Genomic DNA, 17,955 nt, shown 5'->3' on the forward strand with positions numbered 1-17,955 from the left:
CAGTGAAACAAGTGTATCGATCAATATTCCTCTAGAATCATCGATCGACACTTCATCTTGTCGGTTTGTTATTAAGAGTTTGATCTTTATAATATCATGCATACAACTATTAAGTGTCTATAGGATTATAATCATGATTACATGAATAGAAACCTTAAGTCTAGCTATTTTATCTAAAGCACCAAAAACCCAATCAAATCAACCGAGCAACTACCTTGCTCACAACATGCTTACTTACATTAAACATAATCAACCTAGCTTAATCACTCTGATTAGATCTATTAGGTTCTCTAGCCTCTTGTGGATTCGATCCCTAAGTACTACGATAGAACCACTTATTTGAGAGAGTAATTTATTTTTTAAGATAATTTGAGTGAGATCAAACACATATATGAACTGAACACACCCTAATGCATCATAAAACTACTTAAAATGAACTAAAATCAATTGCTAAAATAATTAAAATCATGAGATATAACAAACTTCCACTTGTGTTGGTCGTGATTGATTGTCTTATCCATTAACTTTTAACTTAACGATTGCATCAAACTTATGATGTATTCGTTGTGTAAATAAAAAAGATCAACTTCTAAAGAGAATGGAATTTGTGAATATGAACATCGAGTAAAATGTGTTATATTAGGTGTACATTCCCTTGTGGGCAGTTTTACCATCCACGTGTACACATGATTCCATGTACAACTATATTGAATGCTCATCGTCTCTCAACCATCACCTGACCCCAAGAACCTTTTTGATATAAGTGACGAAGACTTTAGCATACCCTCTATCTTTAAAGACACAACAAATGACTTAGAGCATCTCCAAAAAGAAACTTTATTTTGAAGTTTCCAAAACTCTATATTTGAAGTTTAAAGGTGTTCTTCTCCAAAAGCAAAACTTCAAACTCAACTTCAAAACTATTTGTATTTTATAATATGGTCCTTATATTAAAAATAATTAGCAGATATATAAACATATTACAACAATATTAATTAATAAAATATTTTATTAAAATATAAAAATTTAAATAAAAATAACTTAATTAATATTGAACTTCAAACAAATACCATATTATTCTATAAAATGATTTTCGTAATGCATATATGATCTATTAGTGCATATCAAAGTAAAAATGGCTCTCCTCATTTTTACTTTGTAGATTACAAGCTAAAATTTGTTGAAATCAGGTGATATTGATACTTGTAAATACATTAGATCAGAACAAGAAATTAAAAAAGAAACATAAAATATTGCTAAGAGACTAATTTCTTTTCGATGATATTAATACTCGTGAATATATTCGATATGAACAAGAAAAAATTATACGAAAAATACATCAAAAACAACAACAACAACCATCTTAAGTTACACAAAAAAAATTTGGACAATATTTGAAAATTTTGAAGTTTCCGGATCAAACTTACCTGACTATTAGTGTTGTTGTAATATTTAAATTTGTGTAATAGTTATGTCTTCATGTAACTTTTTTAAAAAAATTGTTAATTTCGTTTGGATATTATTATTGTCTAAATCAGTTTAAAATATTTTAAATCTTATTTTAAAGTTTTATTTAATTTTATGTGTAAAATTTAAAATCTGTAAAAAAATTAAAATATTTATGAGATATATATTTTTAAAAGATTAAAACAATAAAGGAGGAAATATTCATGAATCATAAAAGTGGTGTGTGATTGTAGGGACTAAAATGCAAATAAAATATGAAACTTCAAATTTGAAGTTTTGAGTAGTGAAACTTCAAATATAGAGTTTCACTCTTCAAAACTTTAAATTTGAAGTTTTGAAGTTCCTTTTTGGAGAACAAAAAACTTCATATTTGAAGTTATAGAGTGTCTTTTGGAGATGCTCTTACAGCTACTATAAAAGTTAGCATATATCATATTTCTTATAATACTATGGCGTCTTACATTATATAATTCCAAATGTTTACAAAATCAAATTTAATACAAACACTTAAGTTAATTTTTTTTATAAAAGTGTTTAAAATAAAATTTGTTATTTAATATATGCTTAAAAACTATTAAACACTTTACAAATCCCCTATATATTAACTCAGAAACATTACAACTTCTTTTTGTAGTCACGTGTCATCATTAAGATGATTCTTAGAATCACTAGAAAAATATGTTGGTTCATCTAATTATATAAATTTTTTTTATTAAACTAATAATAAATTCACTATCAATGTTCTTTATTATTTCTTTAAATAAAAGTTATGAAATTTCCTAATGTGGTTAAATTATATATGACAATTAATGTTTTTCAATAATATTTGATAAAAAATAGTGTATCTTCTATCATATTTGTTTAATTTTAATTTATTTAAATAAATTAAACAACCACATTAACCATATAATAAAAATTTGATTTTTGGTATATGTTATATTTTGAATTTTTGAAAATGACTACAAATTACTAAAACTGTTCAAAGTTTCGCATTCAAATTTTGTGATCCATGATTTAAATTTTTTGTTATGAAAAAATACAAATGATTACAAAATCATACAAATAAAAAGTCTAATTTAATTAACTATTAAGATTAAAATAGATATATATTGTTATAAATTAAACTATATACCATATAAAATACATAATTATTTTAATTTTGAAATTTACTTTGAACAATTTTTTAATAAAAGTTTTGAACAAACATTGACAACTTAATTTTTTAAAAATTAAAAATTACTGAAACTATTAATTCCACAATGAAAATTTTATTATCAGTAATTTAAATTTTTTGCTATAAAAAATACAAATGATCAAAAAAATCATATGAGCAGAAAACATCATTTAATAGACATTAATATTAAAAATATACTATGTATGTTAATATCTTTTAAATTAATTATATATCCTATCAAATAAAAAAATGTTGTTTGATCAATAAAATTGATTTATATGTTTACACAAGTTTAATTATATATGTAATAGTTACTGGCTTTCAATTATTCAATATATATTTATTATATCATAATACATAAAAACATATTATACCTGAAATAATTTATATATATAATGCTCATTCCGCGTAAGGCGCGAGTCTTAATCTAGTATATATTATTAAAGCCAAAATTTACCAAGTAAACCTTAGGTCTCACGAGCTCAACAAATGTAACTCTTATAAAATGCACACAAAATATAATGTAAGAGAGTAGGTCTGGGCATCGGGTACGGATCGGTTCCTTTCAGGTTTTTCGGATCCTAAACAGGACATAACGAGGTATTTAAATTTTTCTGTTAGGATTCAGATCGAATATTTTGGGGTGTCCGGGTCCATAATTCAAACACCTATAATTTTTGAGCATGTAACGGGTCCGAATTGATTTGGGATTTAGGACTCGAAAGAGACTCAAAATACTGGAAAAACTAAAAATACTGAAACACAAAAGTACCCGAAAACACAAAAAAAATACCCGAAAACATTTAAATCCCAAAAAATCAAAAGTTTACCATAAATCTGACATGAGAAACCAAAAACACCTAAAAATATTTTGGATACTTCCTAATACCCAAAATATTTTTTTTTAATTTAAAATTTTATCAGAAACTCGAAACTATAATCGTAAACTTGGTTCAGAAACTTAAAAAGTATTCATAATACCGAAAACACATTTTAAATATCGAATACATATGTCAGAAACCCAAATATTCCTAATATGCACAAAACATTTTAGACACTTTGGATACCTGATTGGATCTCGAGTAGGACCCGAAGTCGAATAGAGGCCATGGGTCGAAGAAAAAAATCAAATATGTTCTTTTCTATGGTCTCGGACCCAAACCATAACTATATTTCCGAGTCGATTTTTGTTTGGTTTTTCCGGATCCGGTAAAAAGTTTATGCCTAAAAAAGTTATATAAGTGTGTACATACAAAATCTTATATATCCTATGGGTGTGATTGGTAGTGGCTGTGAGTGCTCTCTACAGCCTCATTTCTTTCTAGAGCACTAAATGTACACCAATTTTGATTTCTATTTTTTTGAAAGCTCACAGCCATTTTAGGAAATCCACAGCACTTCTTTGAATTTATGTTTTTATAATTTCTCTGCAGAGACAAAAACTTACAGCCCAAATTTAAAGATTTCTAAAAATTAAAAATCTAAAGCCAAAGCAATAAAAATCACAGCAATGGGTCTGATTTGTAATGGTTGTAGCTTTAAAAATTTTGTTGTAGAAAAAAATCTGTAAACTTTTTGCTTTGGCTTTAGATTTTATTGCTGTACAAGTTTATGGAAATCACTAAAATTTTGCTTTGGATATTTGGCTCTGCATAGCACTTGTAAAGTTGTAGGTTATTTTAAGAGCTGTGGTTTTAAAAAAAAAATTTAAAACTTGATTGCTCTGAATTTGGTGCTGTAGAAATAAATAGGATTGTGGACAGCACCTACAGCAACTACCAATCACCCACAATATTTCTACAGTAAAAAAATGAAATCACAACACTTACCAATCAACCCCATAAACTAATTCAAAATTCTATAATTTTAAACAAATATCCTTATTCGATATAATGACTTTGTAACATAATAATACACACCAATTTCAATATACTAACTTACAAACTTTGTTTACAATTCAGAAAAAAACCCGCCCTTTCATAAATCGAATCAAAATCTAGTTCATATTATTACTCTCGGATCATCGTAACTGAACACCAACAAACAGTTGAGCTATATACAAAATTTTGGTTAAAGAGTACTTATAAAATCAGATCAACCGGGAATAACTACAGTTGGTTTAGATGACATAATCAGACCACTCGGTCAAATACGAAGTCTGGTCCATACTCAAACCTGGAACCTTATCAACCATTCTCCGATTCTCTTTCCCACCTATCGGTCTCGCCGGGTTTCCAACCGCCGTTGTTCGCGGCGGCACGTCCTTAAGCACCACCGACCCCGATCCAATCTTAGCTCCCTCTCCGATTGTTATATTCCCTAGTATACAAGTCCCTGCTCCGATCAAGACCCCATCCCCGATCTTGGGGTGCCTATCGCCGCACTGTTTCCCTGTTCCTCCCAGCGTCACGCCGTGGAGAATCGAAACGTTGTCTCCAACCACCGCCGTTTCTCCGATCACCACGGCCGTTGCGTGGTCTAACAGAATCCCTTTTCCGATCTTGGCTCCCGGATGGATGTCGACGGCGAAAGCTTCGGATACTCTGTTTTGGATGAGTAAAGCAAGGATCTTTCTGTCTTGGGACCAGAGCTTGTGAGCGATACGATGAGCTTGACAAGCGAGAAAGCCTTTGAAGCTTAGGAAGCAATGGACGTAGCTTAAGCAAGCTGGGTCTCTTTCCTTTGCTGCTACTAGGTCTTGCTTCACCGACTCCACCATCTCTGGGCTTTCTTCTAAAACGCTGATGAACATCTCGAAAAGGGTGTTGCTTGGTAAGGTTAAAGTGCTGAGCTTTACCGAGAGAATGTTCGCCAAAGCGGAACCTAACGATGGATGCGATGTAATGGAAGCGTGATAGTAGCTTGACAAAATGGGTTCTTGCTCAACGTCGGATTTGGCTTCTTCAAGCATCTTGAGCCAGACATCACCACCGTCCAGGGAGTTAGTGATGGGTGCTCGTGAAGGGAGATGAACGGGTCGGAAGAGATTCATGTAACAGAACCGAGAGTTGTCTTCATGAGAAAGCTGGGGTTTACATGTTCTGAAAGTGTCGATGCAGGGAGCCATTGAATCTTTGTGATTGGAAGAAGAGAGGAGGGAATGGCTGTTATGTGGAGAAGAAGATGAACAGAGCTTATATAGGAGATGGCCACGGCTTGTGCTGACCGACAACATGATGCTTAGTAATAGTAATATTCTTTTACTGAACTGAAGTATGTTTTTTTGTGTGGATTTTAGGGTTGACGATCTATTTCCCCCTGAGAAGTATCATATATCACTAGATACACACAGACTTTTGATCCCGTTCTATTTCCCCACAAAATAAAAATTTGAATCCTATATTCCCCCAATTCGAAAGATCGAGTTCTTTTTCCCCATACCGTCGAAGTTAAACATTGCAATATACATAGGTTTGGATTAACGCCGGTTTACTGTTTATCATTTAACCGTAATCTATTGTTGCCCAACAAAAACCGCGATTTAACCGAAAAAGATCCATTTAAGATCCGATTAAAACCTGATTAAAACCCGATTACAACCCAATTGTTATTGGTTTAACCCGAAAACATAAACCCCCAAATCCCCAGTGTTGTTCATCAACAAAGAAACCCTAGAAAGATTTACCGGCCGATTTTAGTTGATTACAAGTAGAAAAAATGGAGACGGTCAGTGGAAACACGATTCCTTCTCTTAGAGATGAATCAGACAATGAAAAAGAGATGGAGAGACACGCACCATTGACGACCCACTTGAAGCTCCAGAAACATCACTCATCTCTCAATTTCTCTTATCTCTCCCACAAATCAATTTTCCCAATTCGATTTTGTTAGGGTTCGTTACTGTAATTGTTTTAGGAATCGGGGATTTTAAAGACTAGGGTCGGGTTTTCAAACGGGTGTGGTTATGTTAAAAATGGATTTATTTTGGTTAGCTACTGGTTCACCCAAGTAAACCATTAAATTCGCCGGTATGGGGAAAAGGAACTCGATCTTTCGAATTAGGGGGATATAGGATTCGAACTTTTATTTTGTGGAGAAATAGAACGGGGTCAAAAGTCTGTGTGTATCTAGTGATATATGATACTTCTCAGGGGGAAATAGATCGTCAACCCTGGATTTTATTTTAAAATTGTTGCGTACTATATATATTTGTTCATGTCTAACGAAAAAAGTTGTTAGGTTAATAATATGACAAGCAACACATGTAAGACGCATTGCAGTTATTATTGTAACTTTGACTTGATTTCCTGTAATATAGTTAGTCTCCTTATCTACTACACATCCTACGGCTCATCAGTCTTCACATGTTTTTTGTGCCACCTACTTCTTTCTTATATCATCAACCTCCTACCATGTTTTCTATTTGGATAATTTATATATATTTATTACTTAGATGACTAGTTCAAAGCAAGAAGCAAATATCAAAATAGCTAATGATAGTATTTACATAATTTGTATATGCGATTTCAATGTGATTTCTGTTGTCCCAGCATTTAGAATTTGCTAACATATGACAAAACATATGAAAATTGGACCCAGTAAAGCTAAGAGAAAAAAGAGGTTAAATATATTTTTAAAATGGTAGAAAAGGGAAAACGAGATAAAAAGGTGACGTTTGTGACATATGAGTATGTTTGTCCCAAAGTTACGTGAGGCCATCGCCCTTTGGCTTGAAAACTCCTCCCTTCATTCAAGGTTGCCTGAATCTAATCATATTGCGCACTCTTTTAATTTCTATAACAAATATATCATACAGTATGATATCATATCGTATGAAACACACAATAAATCTTTATTTAACTGTTTAATTGTTTCTCAGAGAATATTAACGAAATGTCAAACATACTCTAGGATAAAAGCGTGAACGACAGTAGTAAGTATAAGTTTATTTTTAGCAAACAAAAAGTAAGTTTTTTTTTGTGAAAAAGCATGGGATCAAAACAATATACCTTTTTGAACTTTGGTTATAGTTAATCAAAATTCGCCTAACAAATATTTTAACCACTTTTCACTAGGTAATGTACATGTTTTAAACCAAATAGTAATAGCTTAGTGCTAAGCAATATTATTTAAATTTCAGAAGCAAACTTAAAATATTTATCAAAACATAAAAGATTTATATTCAACTACATATTGAAAATATATATTAAACTGGACATTTGAATTAATTAATGATATATATTTATTTTAGGTATTTATTGGGATCTTTGAGTATACATGTAATAAAAGTACAGATGTGAGCAAAATTTTGGGGAAGAAGAGAAGAGGACGAGACGTGTGAAACTTGAGAGGGTTTATGCTAGGGGTGGGCATTTCGGTTATTTTATCGGTTCGGTTCGAGTTCGGTTCGGTTTAGTTGGTTCGGTTCTAGAATTTTTCCAGCTGAAGTAAATCATAGTTAGTTTGGTTTGGATCGATTTCGGTTCAGTTATGTTTGGTTCGGTTTATATTCGGTTTGGCTTGTATTCGATTTGGTTTGTACTTCGGTTCGGTTCGATTTAATCGGATTTCTCTTAGTTTATTTATTGTACAAGAAATCATGTTTTAATACATACATGTATGGTTGTCATGAAATAATCGCGTTGGACATAATCAAAAATTAAGTATGTAAATTAAATTCAATTTAATTAGACTTGGCTTAGGTTTTAATTTTAGGGTTTAAAAGTATACGCTATTGAAAAAATTAACATAAAATTATGTGGGCTTAATGACGAATATTACAAAAGTTAGACGAAGTGTCATGGAAATTAAATTATATTAGGATTTCCTTCGTGCAAAAGGAAATTACGTGGGCTTAATCTTAGGATTTTAATATCTTACTATTACTAATATTTTTAATTTAAATAACTATAAAAACACTTCAGTTTATCGGTTCGGTTCGGTTTAAACCGAACTGAACTGAACCGTTCGGGTTGGAAAAATCTCAACTGAAAGATTTGAAATGGACTTTGGTTTGGTTCGAATCGGTTTTGGTTCAGTCGGTTCGATTCGATCGGTTCGGTTCGGTTTTTTTGCCCACTGTGATTCCAACTTGGGAGATATGTCATGGCATCCGTTTTGTAGTACAATAATTTATGATCTATAGGGCTTCGAATGGTAAAAACGGTTCAAGTGGGACAGATCAATCATATCAAGCGGGACAAATGCAGATTAAACAGGTCAAGCGAGATAAGTGCATATCATGGAAATCAAATAGTTTATTACAGTTTTAAATTGTAAAATCAGTTTAACTAAAACAAATTCTATATTTTAATAATTAAAATTATAATAGAAATCAAAACACATAATATATAAAAACTTTAACAATTAACATTATACATATCTTTTTTATTAGTGTACATATATAAACTACAATACTATATATTTATATAATACATATTATAACTAAAGCCACATATATTATATAAATATAATAATTTAAAATAGATATGAAAATTATCTGATGAAAAAGCTAAATAGATAACAATATTTTTTGTATTATTAAAATTGTGAGTAACTAAAATGAAAATATAATATTTATATAAGAGGTTTAGATATATTTTGAAATTTAATTATCTATGAAATCTGATGAACTGCATATGAACTGCCTCAAATGTGTATCCGAATGGAGGAGCGGGATACACATTTGAGGCAGGAGAACTGCACTTGTTTCCTCAACCATAAAAATAATATTATTTTATTTATGTTAAATATTATCAATTATAAGAAAATAAACTATAACATATATGTTTCCTTAACTATACATTATATAATTATTTAGTATAAACATATATTCTTAGATTATATAAAAATAATATGCATGACTATTTATTATTAAAAATTATATAAAATTGTGAATATGTAATCTACATATACATAATTTTCTATTAAAATATTTATAGAATATATAAAATATGCTTATAAAATTCGTTTAAAATAAACTACTATTAAAATGAAAAGATGGAACAATATATTAAATGTACTTTTGAAATGAAATATTATGTGAATTTAAAAGTGAAAGAAATAAATTAAATGAATATATTTATTGGTAGCAGGAAAAGAAAAAGAAAAGGAAAAACAAAACAAAAGACAAATGATTCTCATTGGCCCTCAGCATGTTTTTGGTGTCTTTCGTTTCTCTTCTGCAGATTATTAAATCAATGACCAAATTTATTATGCATGCAGATTTTCAGATTTTCTTTTGTTCTGCATTTGAAAAATTGAATGGAAAAAAAAATGCAGTTCAATCTGCATTGGTAATGATCTGCATATGTACTGCATTTGGACTGTGTTACATTCATAGCCATAACCTTTGTTTGTAAAAGCAGTTCAAACGTGAGATCTGCATGCAGTTCAATATTTTTTTGTCTTTTTGTGGAAAAGCATAGATCTGCATGCAGATCTCACCCGCCAACATTTGGTGGTGTTGATCTGCTTTTTTTTTGTTTGGTCAATAAATAACTTTGTTACAATACATAACTTTAAAAATATATTTATCTAGTTTTATGAATACAATATTTTTATTTTATTTTATTTCAACTTTTACAATACAAAATTATCATTCTCTACTTATTATTTTTTGTCATATAATTTTTAATTTTTATAAATAAGAAAATAAAAAAAAGTATAAGTATCTTATAAAATATTTACAGACATTTCGACCGATCCTATAACATCTAAGATATTTGTTTAGATATCTAAGTGTCATTTTTATTATTTTAATATATGATCTATAGTTTTGAACTGATTTTATCATTCATAAGTTATAATAAATTATTTGATCTGGTTCTCTCTGCATGATCCGCTTGATCTGCACTTGTGTTGCTTGATCTGCTTGAAATGCTTTTACCCTTCGAAGCCTGTATGGTAGTGAAATCTGCATACAGATTTCCTATTTTTTCTCACAAAAAGATAAAAAATATTGATCTGCATACATATCACCTGGTATATATTTTATTAAAAAAAAATGCGAATAATAACTTTAAAACAGGAAAACTGTACTTGCGAGTGAACTGCCTTTCTTTCATTACACCATTCAGACACTTAGTTTGACTTTTACCACTACTACTAGTCTACTACTACAATACAATACTACTACCTACACATTGAAAAGGATTACAGGTGAAAGGATCTTTGTAAGTGGATATTGCACCTTTATGCACGCATTGATAGTGACAGATTTTATTCGCCTAATATTTACCATAGTTCTAAATTAATCATTAAGGTTAGTACAAAACTACAAATCCACTAATCTGTCTAATTTCTTTGGTTTTTATATATGTAATTTTGATAAGGGATATTCTCTCAAATAGTTTCTTTTTTTAAATTTTTGTCATAAAAATAGACTTTAAAAAAAATGATCAAATTATCTTTTTTTTTTAAAATTTTTTTTATATTTATATTTTATATTTCTAAATTTGAAACATTATCCTAAAATATCATCCCTTAACTCTAAATCTAAGTCTGGATTAGTTAACCATAGGATAAAAATCTCACTCCTTAACTTTAATAAAACTTATTTTGATCATTTTTTCAATTTAGAACTATTTTTGTGACAAAAATTTAAAAAACATTATCTTAAGAAATTTATCTTTTGATAATTCATCAAAATAAATTTATAATTAAACCCACAAACTAAAATATCTTATAGAAATTAAATCAATAATTCGTTACACTCTAAACCTACTCCAAATAATAGTCGCTAGTCATATACCATCCTCTAGCGATTTCTTGAACATTATTTACTCTCACAATACATATAAAATTATAAATAGACGTTTCAACCAATTAACTTCTCAAAGTTCATAATCATTATTCATTTGGTAATCAACCAAAACAGATTAGAAAAAAAAATATTTGCTAACTAAATTAAAAATAAAATTTCATTTTGGTTCCTTGGAAAAGCTTCACTTTGTTAAACCGAGACAAAGGTCAAAAGAGGTAAAAATCGGGTAAAAAAACATAACATTTTCATGAGGAAGACACGATTTGCAGTTGTTAAGTTTACCCCTCAGCGAAGAACAGCAGCTTCTGTTCGCTGTGTTTTATGGTGTAATGAATCAAAGAGGATATAATCGTCTCTAACTATACATAAAATGTTTTATGATCCTTCTAACGCCTCCAGAGTCGGCCTTGTCTCTGTCCTTGCATTCGCCTGCATATTCAATAAGACTTGTCTTAGTGGGGACAGCCAGCAACAGATTTTGCAATCATACGACAGGTAAATAAAAAACTCACTTTTGATACTCAATGGACCTCTCAAGGAACTCTTTGGCAACATCATTTCTCTCATAAGAGGCTAGAACCGGTCTGATATCAGCTGGATTGTTACGAGCAATATCTGCAAAATAAAAGAGATGAGCCAACCAACCAACCAAGATTAATAAAGAAAGAAAAACAGAAGGCAAGGAAGGAACGATAGTAACATTCAAGGAAGGGTATAAGGTCGACAAGGGCTGTGTCATCAGATTCGAGTTTGTAAGGCTTGATAGGCACACAATTCTCAGGCTGAAGGCTTGTATCAAAAGCATTGCCGCTAATATACAGAACCCTCTTGGGGTCCCTGTTCAGCTTTGACAGATCCTGGCACCACGGGGGATTTTAGAAAAGCAGAGCTACTTTTGGTAGGTTATAGACAAAAAGAGAGATTACGTACCCGGTAGCGCTTTCCATTCTCATATTTAGTAGCGTTTCTGGCTAGCCTATAACGTATGTAGTAATTTGGGTCTAACTTCTCACAGACGGGCAGTACATACTTAGAAAGCAATGAAACCAAAGTGTGTTGTTAGTTGCCGCAATGTTAACACAACATAAAATAAAATAAAAGAAAAGGGATATTTTTACCGCATCCATCTGGTCAGAATAGAGGACAATCTCATAGAATTTGGAAAGGTGCTCCAAGAATGAATCCACACCTGGTCTTTTGAACGTCCTCCACCCTCTCTCTCGCTAATTTTTGTTAACGGAAAATAAGAAAAATGTTTTAAAAAACGGATATTTAGAACATCAGTCAAAGATCAATTGGAATATAGGGTGTTACTATTACCTTCCAGTCAGTGTAAAGCAGAGTCTCATTCAAATCAAGAACGAGAGTGTAGATTACATTCTGTTCTGCGGGATGCATATCTGGAAGAAGCTTTTCAGAGAGAGGTTCTGCGAAGCCCTATAAGGAACCGGAGAAGAAGTAAAGAAAAAGATAGGAGGAGCAAGGCACAAGAATGTGTGAAAGTAGTAAACATACTTTAACTTGTTCCTCCACAGCTTCCCTAAGCTCCAAATACATATCAATAGCTCGGGCAGGAACTAATCATTCAGAAACAAAGTCGTCATAAGAGATAATAATAATATTAGTTAATAGTGAGTGACAAGGGCAAAAGGGATAATATATATACCTTTGACGGCAGCAGAGTAGAGCATTGCCTGATATTTCTGCAAAGAGATAAAAAAAAAGTATTTTAATTCAGAGAAACAATGGTAATGGTAAAGTCAGAATTGAATTGAAAGCGAACATGAATGCCGGAAGAATGAAGAGATGGTTGTTGAGTCGTCTTGAAAGCAGATTCTCGGAAGGCCTTGGTCTTCTGATTCACTTCATCTAACGTGTACGCTGCACAAGAATCATGAGATTTTTTAAAAGAGTCAGACAACAACAGTTAGAGACATGACACCTAATTAAGAAAAACACACAGAGTAGAAGGCAGACATTCGGACACTATTCGAACCCTAAAGAAGGGCGAGGGAGTGCAAGAAGTACATCATACCATAGCTTGTGTAACCAGCAGCAGCTGTAGCACCGGTGAGAGCCCAGATGAATACATTGCTAAGAAACTTTAGACCTTTCCGCTCCTTTGCCAGCGCCGCCTCCGGAGGAGGCAGCTGATGATGAAGATCAGAAAAGAGCGAGTGCGAGAGTCCTGGAGCAGCCTTCTTGGATGAAGAAGCTGCTTCCGTAGAAAGTAGCCTTGACGTACGACACCTAAGTCTTAATAACCTTGGGACAAGGCGCGATCGGAGAGCTACGAAAAAAGCCATTCTCAGTTTCGGCGTACTCTCCACTCAATCAATCACTGGCGTGGGGTGGGGGTTGAAGTAGTAGGGTTTTCAAATGATCTAAAAGGAAATTAACTGTTTGGTTACACGATTTTCTTTAATTAATTAAACCCATTTCCTCTGTTTGGAGGTCGGTTTATATCACCTCCTAGATTTATTGACTAATTAATAATCGATTTATTATTTTTACGACCATTTAATTTGTCCCAGTGAAACAATGAATTCAACCAACATTTATTAAACAACGAATACATGCAGTTTTACATTGTTCACAGAAGTACAATAGCCCACAAGACAAGGAATAACTTACCAGTTCATCATCTCCTAACTGATCAACTGAGACGACGACAAATCAAGCTTGAACTTCAAGAAATCATTGTTCTTTGCTATCTCCACTATCTCCTCGGCTTCTCCTCTCTTTCCCCCTTTTACCAATTCATTTACTAACTCCTGCAATGTCGTTTGGCCCACAAGATAACGCTTACTGAACGTCTCCTTGCAGAGCTCAATCGCACACCCAAACTCCTCTGCTTTACACAATGCAGGAATCAGTAAAGCCAATGTAGCTTTATCAGGACGATAACCCTGCTTCACAATTTCTTCGTACCAAGTTTTGGCTTCCTCCATTTTGCCTTTGTTGATTGACCCTCTAATCATTGCATTGAAGCTGTAAACATCAGGTTTGATCCCACTAGCCTTCAGTTCTTCAAAGAGACTTACTAGTTCTTCCGATTTCGTCTGGTTGGCTAATCCAAGCAACCGAGCATTGTAACTCCTGATGTCCCTTGCTACCTTCTTCTCCCCCATTTTAGCCCATATCTCTTCCCCTTGCTCAAACTCTCCCTTCAGATACGACGACAACAAAAGTGTGTTAAATGTAATTATATCAGGTTTCAAACCACCCTTGTTCTCAACATCACCAAGCAACGCAACAGCTTCGGACAAGGAACCCTTCTCACACAATGCCTTGATCAAAGTATTGTAAGATACGATGTCTGGTTTGATCGATAGCTTCTTCGGCAAGTCATTGAAAAGCTGCTCAACCACATCGAATCTCTTGGAAACACCATACGCACTGAGCAAGGCATTGAAGGAGAGCACTGACCTCTTGCAGTTTCTCTCTGGCATTTCGTCGAACACCTTCTGTGCGTTTTCAACCAAACCGGCTTTCCCGTAAAGGGAGATGATCCTAGCCGCGAAGCCTTCCTTTGACATGTCGGGGTACTTCCTCTGCTCCTCCAATATCTCTTTCACGAAATGTAATCTCTTTGCCGCGACGAGACGCCGCACGGTTCTATCGTAGACGGCTATGTTAGCTCGGAATCGCTCAGACTCACACGCCATCTTGAACTTGTCCACTATCCGTTTGGGGTTTCGTTCGTCATTCACGATGCTACTGAGTGACTTTTTAGGAGGTGGAGAGATTGCTGCCGTGGTTTCCGAGGCGGCGGCGGCGGAGGAAAAACGACGGATAGTACAAGTGTTGAAGGCGCCACGGAGAAGGCGAGATAACGACGACATCGTTTTGGGTATGTAGGTTTTCAGGAGAAGGGTTTAATAATATTTTGAGAAGGATGTATCTGATATTTTGATAACATTTGTTCCGTATTTGTAATGAAAGAAAGAAGTGGGGGTTTTAAATGAAAATAAAACGGCTAGAAAAAGTGTTGCTTTGCCTTGCCGGCTTCTCTGAGAAGAAGAAACGGGCTCATTGACTCATTGGCAATACTTCTCTGATTCGAATCTAAGAAAAGACATTAACTTTGATTCTACTGGTGTTGATCAGATTCTTGGCAAGTGTGAGTTTTTGACCAGGAGGTAGCAATTAAAGACAGAGTTGCTGTCAAGATCATTGAAGAGGTATACGATTAGCTCTGATTTTCCAAACTATCAGTGATTAGCATATTAAATATTTTCCAAACTATTAATGATTATCAACTGATAAAGAGGCCGTTGAGGTATAGTATTCATACTTTATATACCTGGATAATATTCGTAAAAGTTGGGATCATGATTTTTTATTTTTTATTTATGTTCGGTCCCATATGTTTATTCTGAAGAAAGATGGGCTCTTTGTTGACACACGATAATGGTAACCTATTATTCTTTTGTAGCACTGTGAGAGATTCATAGATAACAGCTATATCTGGAGTCAACGCAAGAAAGTCAAAGCAACAAATGCATGTGTCTGTTCACGAAGTCATGCCCCAATGGGCTCCCTTACAAGATACTGGGGAACATGTCATCAGGATTTTTTTTTGTCTTTGTACCCATTGGAATCTTGTCTATGTTCAGTGCATTCGGCCTGGAAAATTCATGATAGAGATGAACATATATATAAATCGGTTTGTGTAAGGTCTGATGACCCGGACCCCCAAACAATGGCGAGAAATGAAGTCAACAAGACACTATTGATCTCAGCACTCTCTTTCTTGAAGAATCTTTTCAGTCTCATAATAACTATCCCAATCTTGTTTCTCTCTAAGGTTCTCCACATTACTGACGTGTTCAAAAGCAAGTCATCCAAGTCTTGTCTTCATGGTCGGGAAGAGCTTGAAAGTCAAGAAACTAAAACCAACCTAGATTATGAAGAAGAAGAAGAAGAAGAAGAAGAAGAAGAAGGGCTGATAGAGATTACTCTGACGAGAGAAACAAAAGAAGGTTGGATGAGTAAAGAAGAATATTACCAAGAGATGACGATCATGGATATTTGGGAAGAACTTGAAGCTGAAGAAAATTTGATTGAGATTGATATCTCCATCCGATCCATTGTCAACAATACTAGTATTTGATTTATCACACTATTGCGCTTTTCATTATTTCATGTACTTAAAACAAAAAATTATACCTGATCATAACACTATATGAGTTTCATGTTTCTTAAAAAAACAAAAAAGACAAAGACTCTCTTTGATAAAAAAAAAGGGAGTATGGCTAATTAATCCTAGTGTGGTTTAACCAAAGACTCGTCTTTAAACTCTATTTGCCTAAACCGCATCGATCAAATCCGATGCTTTGTGAGTCACAGCGACCATGTTCTCTCTTCTCTCAGCCGTCTCAGGTCTCTTGTTCTTGGTTTGACACCAACCGTTTCAGCTTGGTCAGAGAATAGGACCTTTGAGATGTGTGAGCTGCAAAGGCTTTGCAGATGCAATCTTTGGTCTGTCTAGCCTTGAGTTTTCGTGGGAAGTTCCAGATGAGTACGATATTCTCGTATTTAAACATTGAGACTCGCCAGTTCTCTGGATTACTATGGCCTGTTCGTAGGTGGATGATGTCGCCACTTGTCCAGCTGAGATAAAGACGGTTAATGTACTTTTCAAGTCTGAATGATGTGCAAAGTCGAACCCAAGATGAGTACATGCCTGTGCAAAGACGCAACCTGTCATGAACGAAGAATAAAATGAGATATATTTGAATTAAAGAAGGCTTTGTAAGAAGAAGAATAAGAGAGTGACAGTATCCATCAATCCTGAAAACTTTGCTATCATCGACTATAATTCACTTCATCAATCTAAGTAAAGATCCAAGGACATGTATGTATCTAGTGGTAAGAAATCTTTCCAGCAAAAGTGTAAATGGTATATATTACCAAGAGATTTTCCTTGTTGGATTCTGAATCAGTGTACACAAGAAGAAAGTCTTGCGAACATGAACTTTCATCATTCGTATGTATGTATGTATACAGGATCTCTAAAATGCTTTGCTAAAATCCAGAGCCAAAACACAGTATCAATCCAGGAACTTTCATAATTGCATCTTCCTCTTGTCGTCTGGACAAAAAAAAAAGAGATGCCTGGGGGATTATTCAAATACGTGAATTCCTCAGGAACTAAAACACAGTATTGCTAATCATGAAAAGGGGAAAGGAGGAGGAACCTTCATTGATGCAGGTGTTAAAATCAAAGTGATACTTAGCAAGGAAGTCGATGGATGTGGTCTGGCAGAGAAACTCATAATGATCAGAGGTGAGCTCTTGACGAGGGAATACATAGAAGTTGTGCTGCCAAAACCAAGCACTGGAGAGCGGCCATCGGTTGTGCCGCCGCATATTTTTGGACGGAGAAATGGCAGTGAGTGACACTTGTTTAGGTTTTTGCTCAGTTCCGACTAGGGCTGTTCAATATGGTAAAACCGAACCGTACCGAACCGAACCGAACCGAAATAGACAATATGGTTTGGTTTTGGTATATACCATATAAACCGAATGGATATAATTTTATAAAAACCGTAGGATTTGGATATGGTTTGGTATATAATCGATTAAACCGAATAAACCGAACAAA

At 33.5% G+C, this 17,955-nt stretch overlaps 4 protein-coding genes across 4 annotated transcripts; all 4 read right to left on the bottom strand.

Moving 5' to 3' along the window:
• Nucleotides 1-4,621: 4,621 nt before the first annotated feature.
• On the bottom strand, nucleotides 4,622-6,991 carry LOC106361236 (serine acetyltransferase 1, chloroplastic-like). Its single transcript, XM_048780917.1, has 2 exons — nucleotides 6,759-6,991; nucleotides 4,622-5,874 (listed from the first exon to the last, which is right to left on the bottom strand). Exons 1-2 carry the CDS (start codon nucleotides 6,854-6,856, stop codon nucleotides 4,761-4,763), a joined length of 1,212 nt encoding a protein of 403 aa, XP_048636874.1. The 5' UTR covers nucleotides 6,857-6,991; the 3' UTR covers nucleotides 4,622-4,760.
• Nucleotides 6,992-11,567: 4,576 nt separating this feature from the next.
• On the bottom strand, nucleotides 11,568-13,785 carry LOC106372890 (mitochondrial import inner membrane translocase subunit TIM50-like). The gene is made up of 10 exons (XM_013813154.3): nucleotides 13,381-13,785; nucleotides 13,129-13,226; nucleotides 13,012-13,048; nucleotides 12,861-12,922; nucleotides 12,666-12,782; nucleotides 12,464-12,568; nucleotides 12,276-12,374; nucleotides 12,046-12,202; nucleotides 11,858-11,960; nucleotides 11,568-11,774 (listed from the first exon to the last, which is right to left on the bottom strand). Exons 1-10 carry the CDS (start codon nucleotides 13,649-13,651, stop codon nucleotides 11,732-11,734), a joined length of 1,092 nt encoding a protein of 363 aa, XP_013668608.2. The 5' UTR covers nucleotides 13,652-13,785; the 3' UTR covers nucleotides 11,568-11,731.
• A 102-nt stretch (nucleotides 13,786-13,887) lies between these two features.
• On the bottom strand, nucleotides 13,888-15,221 carry LOC106412418 (pentatricopeptide repeat-containing protein At1g55890, mitochondrial-like). Its single transcript, XM_013853364.3, has one exon. The coding sequence runs from the start codon at nucleotides 15,188-15,190 to the stop codon at nucleotides 13,994-13,996; it is 1,197 nt and encodes a 398-aa protein (XP_013708818.2). The 5' UTR covers nucleotides 15,191-15,221; the 3' UTR covers nucleotides 13,888-13,993.
• A 1,235-nt stretch (nucleotides 15,222-16,456) lies between these two features.
• Nucleotides 16,457-17,476, bottom strand: LOC125609459 (poly(A)-specific ribonuclease PARN-like). The gene is made up of 2 exons (XM_048780918.1): nucleotides 17,262-17,476; nucleotides 16,457-17,051 (listed from the first exon to the last, which is right to left on the bottom strand). The coding sequence occupies exons 1-2, from the start codon at nucleotides 17,333-17,335 to the stop codon at nucleotides 16,727-16,729; spliced, it is 399 nt and encodes a 132-aa protein (XP_048636875.1). The 5' UTR covers nucleotides 17,336-17,476; the 3' UTR covers nucleotides 16,457-16,726.
• Nucleotides 17,477-17,955: the final 479 nt, after the last annotated feature.

Source organism: Brassica napus, chromosome A5 (assembly GCF_020379485.1).
Source record: "Brassica napus cultivar Da-Ae chromosome A5, Da-Ae, whole genome shotgun sequence".
Taxonomy (NCBI): domain Eukaryota; kingdom Viridiplantae; phylum Streptophyta; class Magnoliopsida; order Brassicales; family Brassicaceae; genus Brassica; species Brassica napus.

Excerpts from the sequence above, each read along its gene's own strand:
- LOC106412418 (XM_013853364.3), bottom strand. The coding sequence starts at position 15,190 with ATGTCGTCGTTATCTCGCCTTCTCCGTGGCGCCTTCAACACTTGTACT.
- LOC106372890 (XM_013813154.3), bottom strand. The coding sequence starts at position 13,651 with ATGGCTTTTTTCGTAGCTCTCCGATCGCGCCTTGTCCCAAGGTTATTA. Across the intron at positions 13,227-13,380 it reads TGCTGGTTACACAAGCTATG|CGTACACGTTAGATGAAGTG; the intron begins GTATGATGTACT and ends ATTCTTGTGCAG. Across the intron at positions 12,569-12,665 it reads TGCTTTACACTGACTGGAAG|CGAGAGAGAGGGTGGAGGAC; the intron begins GTAATAGTAACA and ends AACAAAAATTAG.
- LOC106361236 (XM_048780917.1), bottom strand. The coding sequence starts at position 6,856 with ATGCGTCTTACATGTGTTGCTTGTCATATTATTAACCTAACAACTTTT. Across the intron at positions 5,875-6,758 it reads CGCAACAATTTTAAAATAAA|ATCCACACAAAAAAACATAC; the intron begins ATCCAGGGTTGA and ends GTCAACCCTAAA.
- LOC125609459 (XM_048780918.1), bottom strand. The coding sequence starts at position 17,335 with ATGATGAAAGTTCATGTTCGCAAGACTTTCTTCTTGTGTACACTGATT. Across the intron at positions 17,052-17,261 it reads CCAACAAGGAAAATCTCTTG|GTTGCGTCTTTGCACAGGCA; the intron begins GTAATATATACC and ends CGTTCATGACAG.